At 39.1% G+C, this 23951-nt stretch overlaps 2 protein-coding genes and 2 non-coding genes across 8 annotated transcripts in view; 2 read left to right on the top strand and 2 right to left on the bottom strand.

Moving 5' to 3' along the window:
• EcR (Ecdysone receptor) overlaps nucleotides 1-23951 on the bottom strand; it is an 87222-nt gene that overhangs the window by 33623 nt on the left and 29648 nt on the right. Inside the window, exon 1 of one of the 5 annotated variants that reach the window (XM_017147780.3) lies at nucleotides 6923-7789. The exons of the other annotated variants lie outside the window; for them this stretch is intronic. The gene's annotated coding sequence lies outside the window, so the exon portion shown is untranslated. Of the gene's footprint in view, nucleotides 1-6922; nucleotides 7790-23951 lie in introns of those variants that run through there. 5 annotated transcript variants of the gene reach the window in all.
• On the top strand, nucleotides 16181-17470 carry LOC108061531 (uncharacterized). Its single transcript, XM_017147786.3, has 3 exons — nucleotides 16181-16696; nucleotides 17009-17309; nucleotides 17361-17470. The coding sequence occupies exons 1-3, from the start codon at nucleotides 16196-16198 to the stop codon at nucleotides 17369-17371; spliced, it is 813 nt and encodes a 270-aa protein (XP_017003275.2). The 5' UTR covers nucleotides 16181-16195; the 3' UTR covers nucleotides 17372-17470.
• Nucleotides 21423-21495, top strand: TRNAR-ACG (transfer RNA arginine (anticodon ACG)). The gene has a single exon. It is a non-coding gene; the product is annotated as a tRNA-Arg (tRNA).
• Nucleotides 21678-21750, bottom strand: TRNAK-CUU (transfer RNA lysine (anticodon CUU)). Its single transcript has one exon. It is a non-coding gene; the product is annotated as a tRNA-Lys (tRNA).

The following is a 23951-nucleotide window of genomic DNA, read 5'->3' on the forward strand; positions in this document are numbered from 1 at the left end:
GCGATTTATGGACTTTGCGAATCCTGGACACGTAATTGTCGCCAAAATTAATAGTCTATCTGTACCGTGTTCTCAAATTTCTACTGAATTTAGATATGTTCTATGTTATTGGTCCAAGCTTATCTATCACTTTGACTAGAGGTTGTTTCTACTTCCTGACTAATCAATTTTATTTCCCTATTTGCTCACATATGTGTTTGAACACTCGTCACAGCTATCTAAATGTCTTGACAATCGATTCTGTTCTATCCTCAATCCCGAATGTGTGTTTGTAACTCAAACAAAGTAGGTAAGACAAACAGAAGCAAGGAGGAGAGCGGAATCAAGACAGTTGGAGAGATTGTACACCCTTCTATGCGCTTCTCAAACTGTTAACTAACTGAGATAATGAAGGAAATAAAGGGATGATGCGATTTTTGATTCAGTAAGACATTTAAATAAAGTCCCTCAAATGCAACTTATTGAACCAAATTGCCATTGTTAAGTAGGCTTACAATTTATTATCTGATCAATCTCTGCATTACTGTCGCCATCATATAGCCACATTCGTCTCATTTGGAAAGCGGGTAATTGCTGGCACTTAATTAGTGAAAGTCGATCGATAAGCGAGACAATTGGAATAAATATTTAATGCAACCGGCATAAACTACGCTGGAAATTGCTAAGCGATTAGTCATGGTCAGGTCAGTGGGAGATGTGGATTATTCGAAAATCTTGAGCTCGAGAATTATTCGCATTTCGATACATTTTGCAATGCAAGCGGCGATTGACTCATTCTGCGACTTACAGGTGAATCATTACTTATCATACCGAGTATCGGCAGTTTAAAGATGAGTGCCTTCCAACCCGAGCTTTCTTTTATGGGCTAACCACCATTAAGACACCGGCACAACAATAACGAGAGGAAAGGAGCCAAGCGATAATAAAGCAAAAGTCTGTAACTTTTCGTCTCTTTTTGTGTTATAAAGCACCGAAAAACTGGTTTCTCCCCTGGGGGGAGAGAGCGAGATGGAGCGAAAGCTTAGAACAAAATCGAAAAGAATCACGATCAAGCGTAAGAAGAAGAAGAATAATTGCTAAGAAACGGCCAGAAGAAAAGGGAAGACTATTCTAAGCTTCGGAGGGGTGTCGGGGGGTTGAGGGAAGGTGGGGCACTGAGATTTTGGCCCGCATTAAGGAAAAAAACCTGTCGCCCTCGCTGCCAACGTTGCTGCCGACTGAATTCGTCGAGCAGCAACACAAAAACAATACAAACAGGTTGTTCTTTGGCGTTTTTGCTTTGTTGTCTACAAAAATATTTCTGAAAACATCAGAAAAAGCAGCGAGCGGAGCTCGTATTTATCGCATACTATATACATTATATACGGCGTGTATATGTGCGAGATGCGCTGCGATACATATGTGTAAGCGACATTTATGGCATTTTTGTTGTCTTGTTTGGTCGTTGTTGATGTTCTCTGTTGCGTTGCCTCCTTATTTTGCTCATTTTACTTTTTCTGCGGTTTTCCCTGTTTTTTTGTTATGCTTCTGGGATTCAGGTTGGAGTACAAAAGGCGTGAAAAAAGAGTCGGGAAGCTAAACGCGCAGACTCAGATGACTCGTTTATTCTTAAGCCTCAGATCGAGAAAGAAGTGGAAATAAGAACAAAACAAAACGGAAAATTCTTCTGCCAGCTGAAAAATTCGTTACGACTCGAGTGATGGATATATGGCATAGGAAGAGGGGGTTTATCGACGGGAAGGTATAGCATACAAGTCTATTTATAGAATCGTAGAATACATAATGGGAATTTCAACAGTCAACAGGTTGGGAGTTGTACAGCCAATTTCCCTTCACGTTCAAGTAGATCCCACGAGATTTGGGCCTCTAAAATCGAGGTCTGATCATATCTGGTTTGGATCTGCGCTCAATTAACTCAAATAATCGTATGGATCTGATTGAAATCAAACAAGGGATTTGTCTTAATGAATTCTTTAGTACTCAATATTATGGAACACTAAAATACTCATTCCAAGCATATAAGCTACTATTGCCTAAGGAGAGTTGTAATTGTTAGAAATCTAGTATATTTCGGAATTCTATTGATTGAAGACTTTACCCATTTGACCCCAAAAACCGGACTGACCCCCGATTATAGTACGGATATCCTGCTGGAACGTTTCCACAGCTAAAGTATGTCAATGACTGGCACGCGACAACCGATTGTCAGGAGAGCCAGCCCCATTCATTCCCTATCCACCCAGCAACTGGCCCAAAACAACGTTCTCAAATGCAATAAACTTTATGAACAGTGCGACAGTACAACGCCAACAATTGTTGTACACGCTACTGAAATCGATGGGTGGTGGGAATTTAAGCTGGGAGCCCATGCCTCCTACTCGTGTAGAGCGAAAACAATTAAATATCCGCTGCCGGCTTGTCCAGTTGGTAGTCTAATAGGCCCACAAACGCAAATCCCCATCAGTGAGCACCCTCACATACCATAGCAAGTACGAATACGAATACGAATACTCCTGTGAGCGGATCCTTTTAATTTCCTGCTGTTATTTTCCTGCACGTAGAGCCAGCGCCGCGTGATTTCCATTTGCTGATGATTCAAAGGGGAAAAGGGAGGAAAACATATGCGACACATTCCCACAAACTCCTGCCAACTAAGAAAATAAAGCCAAATGATAATGGGCCCCAGGGAAGCAAAAGGGCTTTAACTAAAGAGAAATAGGGAAGCTTTCAAAGAGAAGGAAAACCAGAGCAAGGCAATGGGTAAGGCTTCCCCTGATGTTATTTCATTATTGATGATGATGGTGTCACAATCTACATTTCCCTGCATTTACTCACATATTATAAAAAAATTTTATTTAAAGAATTTTGATTTTAGGGTTCAGTTTATAATATGAGGCGATAAACTATTAGTGGTTACAAAAATTAGATTTAAAGTATGATTAGGAATAAACCACTAAATGGATTGTCGATAATTTAATAACCTTATCGGTTCCTCTGAATTTATGGTTATGAAAAAAAGATTATACTCTATAGGTAAGTTGAACATGGCGCCAAACTTATGTCCTCTGAAAAGATGATTGGACCAAAAGGTCTGTTGGGGATTCTGGGTTGGCCTCGTTTCTTTTTTAAGGTAGAGCCTGGTCTCACCCGTGATTTCTGCTCGAGATTGAGGTCTAAAGCAAACAAATCAGACTGAAGAGTGACCAAAATAAAAATAAATATATGTGCGTATGCGAATGTCTAAGAAATTCGTACGTATCTCAGCCAAACCGCTGAAAACTTAACGGTTGTTTCTCTCCATATCTCTCTACCTATCTCTCTCCCACTACCAATCGCAATAAAATCCAACGCAAAACAGGTCGAGCTTTGCTTTCCGCGAATTCAGTTGTCTGTGTATTCGGACGGTTGACTTTATTTTGTTAGTGGTTTTCTCTTGAAGTTTGCTGATTTGGTTAAACATGAAAAATTGTGCCATTCAATTGACACATATCCAATATTTGGCTTAAGACAAAATCAAAAAAGGCAGGTGAAGTTCACTTCGGTTGGAGCAAGTGAATCACCAAAACAAAAATCTTTTTCGGAGATTATTACTTTTTTAAACATTGTATTAAAATAAGCGAACATTAAAAGCATTAGCCACTTTTTATAAGTCGGCTATAACACGGAACCTACATTTCCAATAAAAGCCTCTTAAACTTTTCTCATCAGTATCCCTTCAGCTGTTCTGATTCCCAGGCTGATCTATTGCACATGCCGGATCTCCCAGAGTCCCTTAGAACAATTTACATGGATGTTCTATTCAATTCTATCGGCCAAAGTCTTTGCACACAAAATCAATTAGCAATAAAAGCAAAAAAAAAAGCGATAGAAACTTTTTAATGCTATGGCCCGAAAGAGATTTATAGCATTTGGCAATGGCCCGTTTTCGGCTTTTTCAGAGCACTTCAAGCGAAAATATGTGCCAGGGCACGCGTTTCAATTAATAGCCTAGCAAATTAATAAATAAAAAATACCGCAAACGCTAATTTAGAACTTTGGGTGTTTTATAAGCACACAAAAAGGCAAACAGCCTTGAAGCATCAAACAGCTATCAGCAAATAGAAGAATAAATATTAGCTGGCGAGAGGAAAAAACCCCAAGCGAAGCGTCACAGTTGGTCCAAAGTTTAGGACAACTGGTTGAGGTTGATTGGCCCGGCTCAAAAAATGCGCTTCAATCATTTCCTTTTCCGGTTAAGCGGCGTCTCTCTCTGTTTCCACTCTGCGCCGTCTACGATTTGCATTTATAATCGATAATAACATTTGCATATGTGGATCTGACTGATTGCCTGACCTTTTCGGCAGCGAAGAAGACACATTGAAGCCAATACAGAATGACAAAGCGGCGTGGACGAACAAATGTCTACAGATAAGATCAAAACAGTCTTAAGAAAGCTTGCGAAAACTTCCCTCATGATGTTACTCGAAAATAAATTTGGTTTGCGGGGATTTGACCAACGATATTTTCGAGAAAATGTGCACAAAACACAAAACAAACAGGGCATTTTTCGGCATTAGTCATTAATTTTATTAGATATATGGGAAAAAGTCAATGCCGAGGTCATTACCATAACAGTCAAGTCTTAAACTTGGTTATGTATGCATTACAACTGGCTTTTCGCCATGCTCGGCTAATCAACTACAACAATGAAATTGTAGCAACAACTAGGAAAATTGTGGAAAGTCATGGAAAATCTTCGTCAGCGCGTCATCGGCAATTGTCTGCGAAAGTGTTGACAGCTTGACTGTGAAAGTCCACGAGAGCGGTGGAGACGTCGGATGAAAAACTCGTTCCGATCTCAACTGCTATATGGCAGGGTACTGCTAATTGCATATATAGTAGACACATTTGCTTGCAGCAAGAACAGCGAGCGAGCGTGCAGGAAAGTCGTCTAGAAAAAGGCTGACAAGATAAGACACTCAATGCAATTGCCACAAGAGCACAGACAATGGCACCTGTTTGCCCATTCCCATTCCTCGGGGGGGGGGGGGGGGGGGGGGGGGGCGGGAAACTATCACTCGGGGGTTGGGAAAATGGGGGTGGTGCACTGTCTCATGACCCACTGGTCTGCACCCATCGATACGTCCACCTCCCCAACCGACGTTACATTGAACCTTGTTGAATGGGAGTCTCAACTTGGGTTGCATGTTACACTTTCGAAATAGTTATGATGTGCCATGAATAGTGTGATTGGGGTTGGTTGATGGTGTTTAATAATATGAAAAATTAATTCCCAGTAAAGCTATGCTATATGATTACAAAAAAAGAACCTATAAAACATATTCTTTAGCAGAAAAAAGAGTAGCGGGTTCGCATTTGATGTACTCGTACTAACTTAAAAAAGTCACCGAAAAAAACGACATAAACAACTTCCGAGTGCCATATAGTGATATAAACTCGCCCATTAAGCCCAGAAAACCTCGAACTTAGAGTGCAGCGAGGAGCCAGACAAAAAAAGCATTGGGAATACTCAACGTGGTACACTGGGCTCCATGTTTAGACATACATGTGTCTATATATTTGCATAAAATCGCATTAAAATTTGCCATTTTGCCAACTTTAATGTACCATAAAACACAAACAACAGCGGCGAAGACGATGACGATGATGTCGACGACGCCATAGGAAACAAGTAACTTTTTTGTGTTGTTTGCTTAGTGTCCAGAAAGTGTAGCAAAGGAGAAATAGCGAATAATTTAATGTGCAAAAAAAGCGGTAGAGAAAGAAATGAGAACAAAAATAAGAGCCAAGAAGTCGAAACTTTAACCAGTCCCGCCCAGGAAACGAAGGCCAACGGGTGGCAAAGGGGGTCTGGAACAAATTAATTGTGGGAGAGTCTAACTAATGTTGGGGACTTTACTCCAGAGCTGATGCCACAATGTTACCTAATGCCTCATTAAGCGCCTAAAGTTAGTCAAAACCCAAAACACATCAGAGAAATTGCTTGAGAGGCCCAAAAGGGAATTTAGATCTATCAAAAAAATCATGGGTTGGCAAAATAAATTCATGAAAAATAATATTGTTGAAAGGAGCACTCGTTAAATATTTTTTAATTGTGAGAACTTAAAAAGGCATTTATTGCAGATTACATTTTTGTAAATTCATCTTTAAAACTTTTTCCTTTTCATATAAACTTCATACTACATTTTACACTTGTGGAATTCATTCAATGGCTCAAATTCAATCGAATTGTTCTTGAACCTACTTCCGCCACTCAACCAAACCAATTTGTTTTACACCGAATTAAACCTCATCAACAGAATATTTGCGTAAATCAGAGCGAATCGACTGCCTGAGTTCAATCAGTGCCCACTCGAATATCAATATGCGAGTGAATTTATGGATATTCATGCCAATTACGCAGTCAAGTGCTCGCCTAGACCAATCCAAATCCCAATCCCCCTGCACACATATAAATCGAGATATAGTGCCCCGAAAGATACGTATTTATTTATGTTTACGCAGGCGAAATTTACAATTTTCAGCGTTCACTCTTTAATTGGCCGTCTGTCAGTTGTCATGACAATAATTAATGTACTACCAATCGAACGTCCATCCCCCCCACATGTGTATCTCCCTGGGACATCATATAGCTGGTATCTGCCATATGTATCCTTCTCTGCCTATGCTCTCTGTGTATCTTGGTAATGTAGTTTTCATTTCGGCTGGACGGAACAAGAAATGGAAATTGATTTTGTTCACACGAGGTGACAAGTGAGCCAAAACAAACACATTAGGGTCGAAAAAAATTCGAAAATGCTTTCTTTTTTCGGAATAGCGAACTTGTTGCTCGATTCACATCTATCGCTGGGCAGTTGACCACAAAATGTTGGAAATGGAAAACGAGTCTATTGGATTCCCCAGGTGCCCACACACTACTCACCATATGCATCGATATAGTGCGCCAGTTCTGCTACTAATCCACAAGTATCCATGGGCTCACTGTGTTCTTGAATGGAAGATATTCCAGTTTGGAATATTTGGTAAATATCTTTTCTTTTCACTATATGTATATATTTGTAAAAGGGAATCCACAGCACAAATCCCTTGCTCACTCACTCGCGCACTATCTTTGAGATACTATTGTGGGATGCGGATAATAATAATGTCTACGGCGTTCCACAGACGTCGACTAGACTCGTCTGTTCGCCGCTTTGTTGATGTTTGTTTCGATTTCAATTTCGAGTTCTGTTTTCCTGCTTTCACCGTCGTCGTCGTCGGGAATCTTCCTATTTACATTTCGGTCCCGTCGAATTCCCTCATCCGCGATTTGCACTATGCAGCCGATGATGATATATAATATCTGTACAAATATGAATATATGCTCTCCGATTTGCGTTATTTAAAGAACTATGTGTGTTTCACCTCCGCCTGCTTCTTCACTACGTTTGTATGTATGTATTTTTCCTATTTTCTGAGGTTCAGCTACAATGCATTTGCACTTTATTTCAATTTCTGCCGATGAATTGCACTTGTTGTTTTTGTTGTTGTTGCTTGGGGGGAGGGCTGGGTATTATTCGGGACTTTTCTAACAATTTCTTTTCTCATAAATATAAGTGTATAGGCGATTTAAACATGTATTTTATTTGGTTGCAACATTTTGGGTTTTTATTTTGAAACGTTCGGTGTTTTTTAATGGGAAACCGTACTGGTACATATATTGTATCTTGTATCTTGTAGTCAGACGAACGCGATCGGGCGTCGAACGTGCGAGCGAGCAACCGTTAACAACAGAGTCCAAAAAAATACTAAATCTACGAGTGAAACGAACAGAATGTTAAACGCGAAATTCTCCCAGTGGCGAACCACTGAACCACCTCAAAATCGTCGGCGTCGCTCAGTCGGGAGCGAACTCACCACACACTCTCACTCGCACCACACCACTCGCACCACACCACCCCGCGTGGGGAGGGGGGCGGCAGCGAGAGTCAAAAGCGGAATCGGCGCTAAAGTTAAATGGGAAGCGCAGACAGCACTCACTCACACAGAGGCACGGGCACACTGAGCGAGCGGCTTGAATGAAAAATGCCGATGCAATCTGAGATACTCTTTGTTCGCTCTCCGCCACGTTTCTCTCGGTTCGTGAGTATTTTGTATCTGTGAGTTGTATGCAAGCCTGTATGCGGGAGAGCGCCCGCTTTGCCCCAGTGTGCGTGAGTGCCATCATCGCTTTCCTTTCTCACTGTCTTTATTTTCGGTTTTCTACACTTATTTATTGTGTTTTTTTTCGTTCGTCGATTTTCGTTCGTCGCTACTTTCGGGTGCACAAGTGCAAATTCACACGTACATTCGAAATGTACTCGCACAGTGGGACAAAAAGGCTATAATTTGAAGTTGAAAAATTGGAATGCCAACTGGAAAAAATTCCGGATGCATTATGTATAATGGTCGCTCAGAAAAAAGTACGATAAGTATTTTTATTGATCGAAGAAAGTGGATAACTGAATTGCTTTCTTGATTTCATTAATGTGAAAATAATTAAGGAATTACTTTTATAGAAAATAATCAGATTGTTATAACGACCAGCAATGACACCCATAAGTCTATTAGCTCCCATGCCAATCGTTTGGTTACAAATATTGAGGTCTCCCGACCCATTTACAAGGGACCTTAAAAAAAATGTTTAAGATTTCTAAAGAGGTGTTGCTTGTTTCATAAAGGTGCAGATAACATCGCTTTTCCGATGTTTTAACAAGAAATCATCTCGATGATTCGTGTTGATGCTTAAACACAAATGTAGCACTCTTTTGAAACTCAAAATGTTAATATCTTCCAGGATCAGACCAATTGGTGATTTTTATAGATTTAAAAAAGAAGAAAATGTAATCGATTCATCTCCCCAAAAATACTTTCTCACAACAGATGAATGAGTAATAGCCCAAGACCGAATAGATCACAGAGTCTACCGAAGGCCCTAACAAATTTGTTGCAAGCGGAAACCAACTGAAGTTGGCTATAATATAGACACCGGCAATCGAACGAGAATATTGACACTGCTGAGACGTAATTGATGGAAAGGCAAAAAGATCAGCAGGGCAAACAGAACGAACGCAGATCAAACTAACGCAAATCATGAAAAAGGCACAAAAGTATCTATGAGTACGTATGGAAATATATATATACACACGTAGTACCGCCGTCTGTTGGGCGGCGTATAAATTGCACATTTCGAATACATTGTGGTTAAAAAGTAAACGCAAAGCAAAGCGAGATACTCAGATACATTTACGCACACATCGCTGCAGATAATTGTTTGCGCCTTCCCAACCCCCCCACCTGCCCCATCGCCTCCTCTTGGGTACGTTTTTATTGTACATGGATCCCTGTGTGTGCGTTGAGTTGACGCTGGGCAAGTTCAAGTGTAGAATGCAATAGAGAATTGCATTTGCCAGAGCGAGAGAGGGAGACCCCGAAAGAGAGAGCTATGAGTTTTGCTCCCGCTCTCTACGCATACGCATAGAAAAGCCGGCAAAATGCAAGGGCAATAGTGCAGGGGTATGGGTTCGATGATGGTTTGTGGGGGTGGAGGGGGTGGTGCTGTTGATGGTGGTGAGCATGTGGTGAGTTTCGCTCTGTTTGGGGTTGGCTAGACACATTGAACCACAAAAGTTCAAGATGAAAACACAAAATATCAACAATGACAGCTGAGTAGTGGGAACGAGACATGGTCGTAGGTATTCGGGGGTTTATAGAAGGGGTCTCTCTCCTTTTGTCTCTCTATTTGTTTGGGTGTGTGTGGGTGGAGAGGGGAGGAAGGGGGGCTACCAATACAAACACAGCTGCCATCCATTACTGCGTCTATGATGCCTCTTCTGCTCTTTCGCTTCCCTCACCCACATTCTTCTTCTCCATTCCTCCCTCACTTTTCTCCCCCACCCCCACCACACCCCCTCCCTTCTTGGCCGACTGCCAAACGACTCTCAGTTCAGTAGTACACTGGAGCAATTGCTTAGAGTATGAGTGCAACGTGTATCTGTGTTTCAGCTCTATATGTATCTGTGTGTATCTGCATGGGTGCGAGAGAGAGTTCGTCTAGTTGCGGGGGTGATGGGATGGAAGGGGTCGACCGAAGTCATGTGCATGCCGTTTGTTGGGGTAGTTCGCCGGCAAATGAAAGAAATAGAAAATAGCCAAATGATATGTAGTATAAACTTTCGTGGGTCGCCAGGAATAGGCCATACTTTTTAACAGAAACGAGAATGGATTGCCTTTGGGTTTAAGTTTTAGTTAAATATGTTGACTAATAAGATTGATTTTTCTGAATATATGATTACGGAGTGATTAGCTAATGGTCCTCTTACTGAAGATTGCAGTAAACTAATCAAAGCTCTAGTTCATTACATGCATCTTTAACATTGCATGTCAAGAGCACGTTCTCCTAAGATAAGATAAAATAGGATTCCTCTCCTTTATCCAATTCGAATTGGTTACCTCTAGGTCGGAACTAGTTCAATCTAATTCGTTATATCCCATGGGATAACAGCACTTAAACCGAAACCAACAGTTGTTGCAGCCCACAGATACATTATGTATCTGTGCACCACTCTCCAGCCATCTGCTCTATGTGTGTGTCCGTGGGTATCTGTGTGCAATTGGCGAGCGAGATAGCTGGCTAGAAAACAAAAATAAAAAAGAAGAAACAACAAAGGAGAAAAACTTGTCTACATGCCTGTCGCACAAGCTGCAAAATTTATGCGAAGACACACAAATCCACTGAACGAGAGACCGACAACGCTGCTGCCGATGGTTGTTGTTGTTGGTGCTCTGTTGTTGTTGTTGTCGGTGCCTGGTGTTTTTGATTTCTTGCCCATAGACAGGCTGCACCAATCTGCTCCACAACACCCCCCTGCCTACTCCACCACCAGGCTGAACTTTTTAAATGCATAAAACGCCGACATAGACACACAGAGAAAAAATCGTTTCGATTCAATCAAAAAGGGAAAAGAACCTGTTACCTAATAAACCTTAAAATTCTAGATAAATGACTGACAAAAAGTGTTCCAAAATTTTAAAAAACTACGAAACTTGTTAAAAAAAAATCGTATATTAATTAACAATAAGAAATATCCTCTATATTTTATGGTTGATCAAACTTTTTTTCACCGTGCACGGACATAATATTATTTTGTTGGATTTTCTTTGCCCGTCTGGTTTGCCTTGTTTGGCTTGGTTTGCTTCGCTTCGGATCGCATCGGATCGGTTCGGTTTGCCGTTTGGTATGATTTTGACTTTGAATCGGGTGCCACAAAGAGAGGGAGGGCGGGTGAGGCGAAGGTAGGAGGCAAAGTCAGGTTTAATGTCGTTCAGTGGCGCGGCGACGTTTTGCAGTTGAGGTAGTCAGAGCCACGAGACAAAGATAGGGGGCAGCCAGTCGGCCAGTGAGAGGGGGTGCAGGGGGGTGCAAGGGGGTGAAAGGGGGTGAAACGGGCTGACAGTTGGGCTGGCGAACGACGACATCAAAAGTGGGCTGAGGCTGCTCGTGGGCAAAAAGGAACCCAAGACACCGCGCCACTGTGTGCAAATAGTCAAACACTGCACTATGGGGAAAAATTCCGTTTTTTTGGCATAAACTCTAGTTTTAAAGATAGGGCCTTGAAAATTATAATATATACTCCTTATGCACAAATAGAATTTCGGTTTTTTCCATTTTTTGAAAAAACCTTACGGTTGTAAAAACACCACCCACAGCCACCCACCCACCACCTCCCCATTATGGTCAACCCCCTAAAAATTTGTAAGAATATTTTTTTTATTAATAAAAAACATTTTTATATAGATAACTTATGTAAGATATAATATTAATAAAATAAAATTTAATTATTCTCCATCGAAACTCTCTGAAACAAGCAAGAAAGTTAAAAAATTGGGTTTGTGTTATGGTGTGTTTGCCATACCTAGACACCAACTTCAATCATTCTTCTTCAGGTTCTGCTTCCAAATAAACACTATCCAAATCAAAGAAATTGATTTCACCATCTTCGTCTTCCTCCGTACTTTCAATATCGTTTGTAACATCGGAATTCATATGCAGCTAAACAGTGATTTATTGAAAAAGGGGCAAAAACGGGCAAAAAGCAATGATAACACCTGTTTCTTTATCATTTTGTTAATACATTTATATTACAACCTTGCGTCGATCGGCGTAGATTCTTAACTAAAGCTTAACAGAACACAATAACTTTTGTTAGTTTTCGGCTAAAAGAGACATACACAAGACATTAAACAACAGGACAATGCAAACAGTTACAACACAATTTGTTTTAAGAAGTATTTAAGCATACCTTGACGTAAATTTTCCATATTTTTGTTTATTTTTTCGCCCTCTGAACACTTTGCACGACGATGGGAAACTTTGGAGTAAAATTAGCGCGCTTTTTTCTTAGAGATGAGCACGTTAATCGATAGACTTTGATAGGCTACAACAAATTATCGGTGGCACGTAAAATTTTTTTTTAAATTGTTCTAATAAGTTTAACCGTTTTACTATTAAAATAAAATATTTGTTTTTTAAATTAGTAACTTTTATTTTTTGCGTTTATGCCAAAAAAACGGACTTTTTCCCCATAGTGCACTGGTGGTTGTTTACCGATAAGCGTCTATGAATGGGTGATGGTGATGGAAGTTGGTGGACCGAAGGAGGGCCAAAGTTGTCCCGCCGGAGAGCATGTACTGCTATATATATATTGGTATGTACATGGAATCGGCCGCAAATGGGTGGTGAGAAGGTCGTGTCCAGGCACAGTGGGACAAATTGAGAAAGTGCCATGCGTTATGTGGTAGTAAAATTGTTGTGGTTCTTCAAGAAGAAACATTAAATTAATTTTCTAAATTTTTTTCTACATCTGTAACATGCCAAGAGATCATGTGATAGATATAAAAAGTAACTATGTTGGGGTGTTTACTAACTAATAATATTAAAGTCTCATTTTCAAACCGACGAGGCCAACTACATACATCAGAAAATCAAAACGTCGTTTTAAGAAAAAATGTTCCATAGTTGTTATTATGTAAAGTTGTTCAATTACAAAGATTCCTTTTCGATTGCAGCTTGTACTGTGCATGAATACATGCAAAAGTATATCCATTCATTAAAACTACCTTCCCCACAAACCAGTATCTTTAAGTCAATAACCATTTCTTTATGCCACTTTCTGTACAACAATGCCCCTAATGCATTTTTCTTATCAATTACATTTTTAGGTCCCCACTTTGTTTCTTTTATATAGGTTCACCTAAATAAATTATGTCGTTCTCAATTTACATTGACAAATCCATTGCCTTTTATCAGGAACATGTGCCCATTTGGATAAAAATAAGTGGCTGATGAATTTTATATTTACCTTAATTAAATCCAGCACAGAAAAATCATAAGCTTACCTGAAAAGAAAGAAAAATAATTGGTATTAATTAGCGGATATTTGAAGATATACTTTTTTTTTTATTCTATGCATATGTATAACATACAATTTATCCTACCGAAGGTCTCTGCTGCCCTAATTCATTAACATACTCAATTCATTGACAAAAAATTAGTAACAATTCTCCGCTTAACATATATTCAGCAACGATTCTCACTTTGGTTTTGCTTTATTTTTATCGTCATATTTTTCCTCATTTTTGTTGGGTGCGGAAAAACCTTGACTGAGTTAAGCGTTTCACGCTTGCCAAGCGTGCAATTTCCTTAACCTAGCCGGTGTCTGAGTAATTTGCATTTTGAAGTGCAGGAGACGCTGGGGAGTCAATGTAGCCTCGGAAAGGTACGTATTGAGGATTGAATTGAGGTATTATCCAGGCTCCAGTCAATCCAAGTCTGGGCTCTAGCAAACTCTGAGCAGAGCACATAAATCTTTATTATTCACCCGCGCAGTCTGTGACAAGCGTCGGCAAATAAACATGAATGAGAAATGCAAATTGAATTTGAAAATTGCGAACCGAAACTTGACGGGCTGTCTACAAAAGTAAAAAGTTAAATTAAATATATAATGACAAAAAAAAATTAAACTGCCTTTCAGCGGTTGGTGAGGGGTCTTGTCACAAGAATTTTTATTCCAACATTTGATTTGAATGTTTAAGATCCCGCCACAATATTTATACGAACTTAGCTAATTTAATAAGGGGTTTTATTAGTTTTATTTAACACAAAAAAAAGAGTTTTAGATAAAAAAAATAAATAAAACCATTTAAAGAATGGTGATTAATATAGAATACATGATTTCAAAAGAGTTTTGTTTATTTATTGGCATACAATCGTGCTTTAGCGAAACGGACTGTACGTCCGATATTCATGTTACGTGCGATAATTCAAATATATTTTCTGATTTATGTTGACGACCCATTATTTTATTCAAAGTGACAATTTGAGGCGTTTCTGGCATTCGACTATCCACAAATGAGTTCGGAATGCGTATGTGAATGTGTGGCATCCTCCGGGGTGCCAACGAATTTGATCGTAATGCCCACTGACAGCCAGTCCCCCAGATTGCATACTAAGCAGGAGACTGAGTGTGGGGTGGGCGTGCCCTTGTCCCGTCAGTTATCGATAACAATTTCCTGCACAGTTAAATCGAAACGCAGCACGGCGAAAAACAAAAACTCATCAGCATTCAGAGGTGGTGGGGGTAACTAAACACTTGTTGCCGCCGCCCATTCCAGCTCATTTTAATGATCTTTCTAGCTTAGTGGTAGGGTGGCATAGGGTGTTGTAGGTTGGTATAGGGTGCTGTAGGTTGGTATAGGGTGGTGTAGGGACACCCTACACCAGAATAGTGGTCTAAGTGCAACACGCGACACTGCGATTTTGCCGAGGGGCGTTGGGCACTAATGCTCCAGTAAGCAGCTGACAACGTTGACCGATGAAAAGCTTCTGGTTACAGAAATAGCCACGCACTTGCCACAACACAGACTGCGTTGTACTCAATTGGGTTCCCTATGCACCCACCAACCACCCCTCACTACCCGCACTCCACCCCTCGAACTAAGGCCAACTTCTGTAAATTATTTTTAAATTGCACATATTTAATCAAGTGTGAAGTCTGCTGTGCTGCTGTCGCAGCACTTTGTATGCATGTCAAACAATTAATTAGTGCAAAATTTTCGCACTGTTTGGTTTTTTATTCATTTTGTTTTCTTATTCGAAAGTTTATTTGCCTTGAACTTGAATTCCATGGGGAAAGATTTGCTGTAGCAGCTCATTTGTGTTTAAGTACATGTCAAATTAGTCATTATTAGTTTAGATTATGAATAATTTACAAGATTATTCATTGCGCTTTTGCTTACCAAAAAAATGTTCTTCACCAAAAAAAACATTTTAATATTGGTTTTTGCATCTGCAGCTTTTCGACGCATGAACAATGAACCCAAATTCTTTCAAATTTCAGCGATTTGTCACCAACAACTAATTTAGGCAGCCAGATGTCGCTTTGGCACTCTTGAAATGCATATATGTACACACTCACACTCACAAGTAGGTGTTTTATGTGAATAATCGTTCGCCCACCGAAAGTTCATTGTACGAGTCGCGACGCAATTGCTGCGGTTCTTACTCATTTTGGCTTCTCGCTAAGCGCCGAGTTTTACCTAATTAAGTCAACAAAGTGGGAAAGCCCAAACCAGCACATGTATGTGTACAATATCTGCGATACCGACCTAAAATATAACCTTTCATAAAGTTGGAAAAATAATGGTCGTAAACAAATGCCCTTGCCGAATTATTTCCTAAACGTATTTTCTAATCGTTGAAAAAATTCAGATCGTTAGCCTAACATGTTTTGAAGTCTAAAAAATTATACTTGTATCATCGCAAAACTTGATACGCTATTAAAAACTTTTATGTTATTTGTTACCTTGTTATCAATTTTAGAAAAATAATAGGTACATATACATTCAAATTGTTTAAAAACCTCGCAATTTCTTACAATGTTAACTTCCTTTGCTTATCATTTTTAGATGAATACAATTTATAAATTTGTTCCTGCTATCAAAAAATTAACTTGTAAACAAACTCGTTACACTTTTGTATATAATAGTAATCGAATTAAAATTATACTAAAATGGAAAATCAAATTAAGTGCAATAACCAAATTAATCCTAATTTCATAAACAGACCCCTTAATAAAATTGTAAATTATAGAGCAAAGCAGGCTGGGAGAGTAGTTTAATGGGAAGACTTCAGCTTTTAAAATTCATACGTGATTCCACCATCATTATCACAAGCAAACTGAACAGAAACACGAGAATTTCGAGCATGGAAAACCTCACATTAGCAGAACTGATGTGGGACAGCTCCCCGAAAGTGGGACTGCGGGGATACGACGGAGGCAAGGACGTGAGTGTTAGGGGCATAAATTCCTTCGAGTTGTACGTGAGCTTCCTGTGGATATTCGCCTGCATCTACGGCCTCTCCAAACTGACCCAACTCGTCGAGCGGATCCTTGGGCAGCGGCTGCTTGGCCAAAAGCAATGGTACGACGTCCGTTCAATCAAAAGCGAATGGGACCTTACCCTGCAACTGTACGAGAGGGACAAGCGCCAGCTGGACGCACAGGTGCGGGAGCTGCGCGAAAAGAACCTCAATATGGAGCGCACGATGATCGACCTGCGCGACTGCAACATCCACTTAATCAGCGAGAACTTTATGCGGTCCGTGATGCAGGAACAGGTGAGCACAAAACATTATATTTATTCATGTATTTATATTTTAACCAAATTTCAATCGTATTCGTATCAGAATCAGGCTAGAATTGCCTTAAAAAACATATCGGGAACAATCACATAACCGAAATAAAATGTAAAATGGTTTTAAAACCTTATTATGACTCATAAATTGGTTTTAAACAATATAAGAATCTTAAGAGCACGAGAGATTAAATCTGCATAACCATTAAGGAACCTACAGGATAGAAATAAAATAAAAAATATCTAGTTGACATTAAAACCAAAAAAGTTATAACATCTTATCTTCTTTTCATAGATTCCGCAACCACCACAATCGAATATCTACATCACCAACACCCACTTTCACCTCACACGCCAGATGTTCGTGAACGAGAGTCTCATCGATGGTAATATGCACAACGCTGGCGGAAAGGATACCGAGTCCATGGGCGCCACAAGGGGGGAGGGTGAGGGGCAGCTGAATGTCTGGCTGCAGTACATGAAGATGCGCAAGTGCTATATTGGCCCAATCGCTGATCCAAATTTGATAACTTCCAGCAGTCCAGATCAGATGCTACCCATTGTTATGTCCACCGAGCAATTGGCCAATTTGCAGGGTATGTCGAATTGATTTTACAAAGTGCTAATAATCATTGGGTTCTTTTCAGGTATGATCTAGTTGATTTCGTTTTGCATTTCAAAATTAAAATTCTCTTGTTATATATATGAAAGAAAAAACAAAAAATCATCAAAAAAAAAATATAAAAAATTGTTAGTTTATTTACCAATCTATTTATTTGTGATGATGGGATAAAATTTAGTAGCTGCGTTATACTCATTTCTTTGACCCCCGATGAAAGGAAAATCTTTCTTTGAGAAAACCACTTGAATACCCACTATTTGACGTATTTTAAACGGAAATGTCAACTAGTCCAGTCGGTTGATTTATTTCATTTGTATTTCAAATTCAATTTCCGCTAAGTGCTTCGGGCCACGCCAAATCGCTTTTATTTGCCTAACCACCTACCACCCCCTCCGGCCCCTCCCCCTTTGGTGGTCTTCATGTCAACATCTGGCGGAAACGAAACAAAATAAATGCAAAATATGCCTGTCTGCCGGTCTGCCAGTCGGTCGTCTGTTTGTTCCAACTGGGAATGGAACTGCTAAGGCGGTGACTTATCAAGGCAGAATTAAGCGATTGCTTTCTTCAGCACTCCCTGCCCATTCTGCCGGCACTCTCCATTTTATTTTCTTTGCCAAGGGGTCAGTGGCAGTTATCGTTGCAATTTTGTAATCAGTTGCCGACTCAAGGTTAAATGCTCGCAGGCACAGTGGTTCAAAGTCTGTGGGTGCAAGTCCTAGTCCCTACTTCTTTTCACCTCCCAATTTCCTTCCCCTTGTTGCCAACAAGGTTTCGCGAATTTATTTGCTCATATCGAGAGTCGCCATATTTGATTTACATTTGTTCGAGTGAAGCGCGATTGTTGTTTTTGTGCGGCTACTTTGTGGGTCATTTGCCTGTCTGGCTCATGAGTATATGCATGTGTTCAGTGGCGTAGCTGGGGTTTGATTAGGGGGGTTCTCAAAAATAATTGTGTGTATCATGGGTTTTTGCATGGTGTTTTTGGGGGGCTAACCCTACGCACCCTCCTCTTTCCCCCTTTCTACGCCCATGCATGCATGCACACACTTGGAACTGGAATCGGGTTTATTTCGTTTTTTATTTGTGATTGTCACATTGTTGATTTAGATTTATTGCCATTTAAATGCAATTTCATTGTATATTCTGGATCAGTATTGTGCACTGAATTGGGTCTTCCCTTTCTGCCCCTGCACTCGCATTTTCTGTTTTCGCTGTCTGCTTTGACAATGATGACGCTGATGAAGCCTAAATCGATTAGCGGTGAATGCTGTATAAATAATTGAACGGATGAAGTCACTGAACTAATTCAAAAACTCGTGCTCCTCAGTATACATTTTTTATTTGATTTCAAGTAAATTATAAAGAACGTTAAATATTTTATTTCAATGAGAAGAAAAATAATTTTATAAAATAGTTCAAGGAATCTTGACTACTGCTTTGCAAGCTTTACCTTTGAGTCCTGTATATGAAAGTAAAATGAAAAATTAATTAGATAATGTTCACCAGTACTTTGTCCTATTTTTATGGCTCGCTATTACCCCAATTACTGGGTCAGGGTCTCGTAACACAACCAACGTCATTGGAGCGCCCGCATCTTGTAATTCTGTTCGACTTTACCTAAACATTTTTATTGTTATGCACTTGATAACCATTCGAGCCGAGTTACCTGACTGGCCACGCCCATATAAACCTGGTGCAACATGGATGACGCATTAGCCGGTGTTTATTTCTTTGGCCAGCGTCTTATGCCAATCACCTACGCAAATGGAAGTCGTAGACGGCAGTTGGCTTATTATAGTTGGTTATTTTTAGATCACCCACTACGCGTGGCGCTTTACACTTGACCAGCATCGTCTGACATTTTCATGGCTAATTTGCTTACCGCTTCAGGCAAGGAATTAGAATCCGCCGACCGCAAATAAGTTCGCACATTAACCCACAAACCGGAGAGGGAGCGCCGGAATAATCTAATCGTTAATTGGCACACTAACCCCAAACAGAAATTGCGCTGCCATTGGCCCCATTCCACTCTCACTGATAAAAATAGTTTACGTTTTATCAAGGTTATTTGCCAAAAAAAAAAAAAAATGGCAAATAGAAAAAATCAAACAAAAGCGAAAACGAAAGTGGGCGCCAAAGCAAAAACGAGTGCGAGGGTGTGTGAATAGATAGACAGCGCCGAATACAATTGGGAACGACCTTGAGATAATGCCCTCATTTATGCATTTGATATTTGTTTATTTACAGTCTAAACAGTAGGTAGAACTGGAGGAATGGAAACATTTTCCGCATGCTGAGCCGTAAACGCTAGGATGATGGGTTTTCTATCAGTTAATTGTTTGCCGATAATAATTATAAACCAAAATGCCTTTAAAAAATATGTGTACTTATTTCTAACTTAAATCAGTTTTAATTGTAAGATTATTTCTACAAATTTCACAAAAAAAGCTTGAGCTAATAAATCATCAGCTTTCAAAAAATGATCAAAGTAACAAAAAAAAAAAAAAAAAATTACAAGATTTACCAAATGACAAATATAACTTCAAAAAATTTTTAATAAAATTATATATTTAAAAATATATAAACATTGTTTTCGTCATTCATTTTTTAATTTTATATTTTTTTTTTTTGTATAATTATTTAATTTCCTAAAAAATACTTTTTTTTAATGTAGCTTTATCAACAAAAAAAATATACTCAAATAAATTGTAGTATCAAAATAACATTGCAAGTTCTAAATTTATACCCTTTAAAAAAAAAATTGAAGACAGAAGAACATGGAAATGTGTGCTGATCAAGAATGCTTCCTTCTTTTTACGTTTCGTAACAATCTAATATACCTGTCAGTCTAAAACTGTGCCAAAACAAACAGGCAATCGTGTGGGTCAGTGTGCTTTGGATTGCAGAAGATCGTTGACACCATACCGATTTTTTTTTGTTTCGAAGGCACCTTGAGATTAGATCAGATTAGGAGTACGGTTAAAAAAAAAAGGACAGCGATCCCCATACAAAGAGCCCAACTTTCGTTTTGTTTACCCAAAAATTAGGGTCAGGGCTAGAGAGACATCGTTCGACGCTGCTGTCCCACTATCAAGTGTCGTCTACGTTTTGTTCTCTGGTTGCGAACGTGTGTATCTGTGTCATGCGAAAGCGAAAAGATACACACTCGCACACGCACACAGCCGCAGACTGAGACGGAGACGGGCAGGGAGTAAGTGTAAGTGTTCATGACTCCCATTCTAATTTTATTTAAATGCCCCGTACATTCAGACGAGCTGCCATCTCGCTCTTGGCCGCCGTTTCACCTCCCAACGCCCCCCTCCTAATGGCCAGACGAAAATTTCTATATACAAAATTGCAGCCGACGTCGGCCATTTTGTTTTTACTTTTATTTCGTCTGTTTTTATTTGTGTTTTGTTTTTTTTTTTTTGGCAAAATTTCATTTTGCCTTTGTATTGCCGAATCGTTGTTGTGGCTGGTGTGACTGCTGTGTCTGCCCTGCGCCTGCCACTCCCTCTTTGCGCCGACTGCCTCTACGTGAGTGTTGGATACAGCGGCGAGGCGACACGCCCCGCACTGCCCCCACTCACACACGCCTTTATCATAATCATCGTCTTTGTGTCTTGTTTTGCGAAGCGCAAAAACGTGTTGCCATCACTTGAATTTTTGCTTCGCTTTTTGTTGATATATTTTACGAACTTTTTAGTTGTTGTTGTTTTGTCGGTCAAATATTTGCAATTCTCTTGGTTTGCCTGTCTATGCCAGTAAATTGTTGTTTCGTATTATTCTTTGCTTGCTGTGCTTTTGGAATAAAAAGAACCCACCAATATTATGCATATCTGAAGTGGCACGGACAAATAAACAGTAATTTAAAAGGTAAAGCTTTTACAGCTTATTTTTAATCAAATCTATAATAGTACAATAAATACGTTGGCACAAAATAGCGTGCAAGATGGTAGTATTTTAAATACCGGTTCCACTTGCCGTCGAATGGAAAAACAAACAAAGCATACGTAGAAAACTTGAAGAATTTTCTAAGCAAACGAAGCGCCCTAGTAAACGACACAAAAACCGCTGTTTGCCAACCGGTCCTGTGGCGCAATGGATAACGCGTCTGACTACGGATCAGAAGATTCCAGGTTCGACTCCTGGCAGGATCGAAGTGAAATTTTTTTCATTTTTATTTTTTTAATAAAAAGTACAGAAATGCAAATTACGATACAAAAATTTCAAACTAAACATTTAATAAAGGATATTTTGTATAGATACCTTAATTTCGTATAATTTTTGTTAAAGTAACTTATACTATTTGGACAAGAAAAAAAAAAGAAAAAAATAAATTCGCCCAACGTGGGGCTCGAACCCACGACCCTGAGATTAAGAGTCTCATGCTCTACCGACTGAGCTAGCCGGGCACTTGTGACGACAGCCGACAATATAAGTAGTCCAGAAGCAAGTTCTTTTCGGCTAAACAGCAAAAAGACGAAAATTAGATAAACGTAAAGCTGCTAGATAGATACAGGCATAGATACATCGAAATGGCTAAATTGAGCTCACATTGAGTGTGCGCAATCTAGTTCTTTTGATTCGGGTCAAACTAATTATCGTGAGCAAGCAAATTGAATCAATGACTTTGATGAGTTGGCCATGGCAAAGATAATCAGAATGAATGTGATCAGTGCTCGTTTTATTGCATGGCCCGTCGCTATTACACGATAATTTGCTGGCTCTTTTTGCGCTTAATCAGTCGAGGGGCTGTGGGGGAAATTCCATTTCATTCAGTGTCGCGACTCTCGCTCTCCGATATTCTCTCGCCCCGCCTGCTCACAACTATTCATAGATTTCTATTTCATTTCACATTCACCCTGACCCACCGCAATAGTTTTTATATTGCTTCGTCTACCCCTTTTCTCAGTCGACAGCAGCTGCAGCAACAACAACAACAATGCCAACTATTTATGGCAAAATTTTTGCTGTTGTTGCTAGCTTTCTATCAGAGTTTTTGCCATTGCTGCTCTTGATTTAGTTTATTATTGTTTGTTGCTTTATTGTGTTTATTTCCCATTTTTTTCGGCTTCGGTTTTGTTTTTTTTCTGTCTGCGGTTCATTGAGTTCCCCAGCGATAACAGTCTGAAACCATCGTCACACGCACAATTTTCTACGCACACAATGTAGAATCAGCAACAACAATAATGGGCATTTTAGCAAGTGCGAAATATTTTGCTGCAGACGGTGCGTGTGTTTGTGGGGGGCGCGGCGGGCTTACGCGGCGTATGATTCATATTACGCATACGCCACATTGTCTACGGCGTACCAAACGATTTCATATTTGACTGAAATGGGTCTGCGAATTATTCCAAGTTTTTATTGGATAAGATGGAATCGTTTGATGACATGAGACAGGGTGGAAATATTATATTATCTTACTAATATTTTTCAAAACATGGTTTACACACAATAATATTTACCTATAATAAAGAGTTAAAATTCCCCAGCCCTAAAACAATAACATTCACGAACTGTTTTCCAAAATGATATTCATGAAAATATATACAAATTTCTAGGTAAAATTAATTATTTTATGGGTTGTAGAGTTTTGACTATTGGAGAATTGAAAAAAAAATATTTTTAAAAAGATTTTATGAATTTTATTTATATTCTTTTTTTTATAAAATGTATAACTTTATTTCTGATAACACAGGTACACAGCCAAAAATTTCCAGGAACCATTTCAAGTTTTCCATGATATTTGGGTGCTCCTGAGTAAAAGTCCCATACAAAATTATTTTCCATCACCTACAGGTTCCGCGGTATACCTAAGAATACAAAAAACCGATGTTTTCCGATATTTTGAATTACGTGGCCAATATAAGTGGACTTACCTTTATTATTTTCGGTAGGACCTACTCTCAATACATCACGGCACTACTAAAAAATAGTCTCTATCGTGAAGCATTGCCCATGTCTTTGGAATTCGACGCCAAAGTTGAAACTCCCAAAATTTTCAAAATTTGTGAGATGAAAAAACAATTCTGAGAATTAAATTTTGAATGGAACTAATTATAAATATTTATTGAATCGATTGTTTATTGTATTCTTTAATTTCGATTTTTAAGCGTTTTCATGAGGACATTTTATTGGATTTATTAAACAAATAAAACCGCTTTTTTGATTTTATTATCTACTCCTATTTGCTGTCAAATTTCAAAAAAGTCAAGGCAACCTATAGAATGCGAGTAAATATGTATCTTTTTATATGTAATATAAATTTACATTTATATTAAATAAAAAGGTCTTCCTAACATAATATTTTTAAGACGGCTTAGTAGCCGGCGATAATCCTTACATATTTAAGTTCAGTCAAAAAAAAAAAATGGCCCCAAAAGACTCGTGTAAGTCATCTCCAAACAATTTTTACTATGTTTGCGGATTATTTATTTCAATTAAAAGAAGTACCACAATTAACCAAACAATATGCAGGAATTACAAGATTGTATTCAACATGGAAATACAAAATCAAGATAAAACGTGCACACAAAAAAAAAACTTGGTAAAATCAACTGTAATAATTGTCAAACAGGCCCCAACCAGCAAAATTGTCAATTCTACTAAGTAA

The sequence above is a fragment of the Drosophila takahashii genome, chromosome 2R (genome assembly GCF_030179915.1).
Source record: "Drosophila takahashii strain IR98-3 E-12201 chromosome 2R, DtakHiC1v2, whole genome shotgun sequence".
Taxonomy (NCBI): Eukaryota; Metazoa; Arthropoda; class Insecta; order Diptera; family Drosophilidae; genus Drosophila; species Drosophila takahashii.

Bases quoted from the DNA above. Each gene is read 5' to 3' on its own strand.
- LOC108061531 (XM_017147786.3), top strand. From the start codon at position 16,196: ATGGGAAGACTTCAGCTTTTAAAATTCATACGTGATTCCACCATCATT. The intron at 16,697-17,008 runs GTGAGCACAAAA...TTCTTTTCATAG, and splicing joins GGTCCGTGATGCAGGAACAG to ATTCCGCAACCACCACAATC.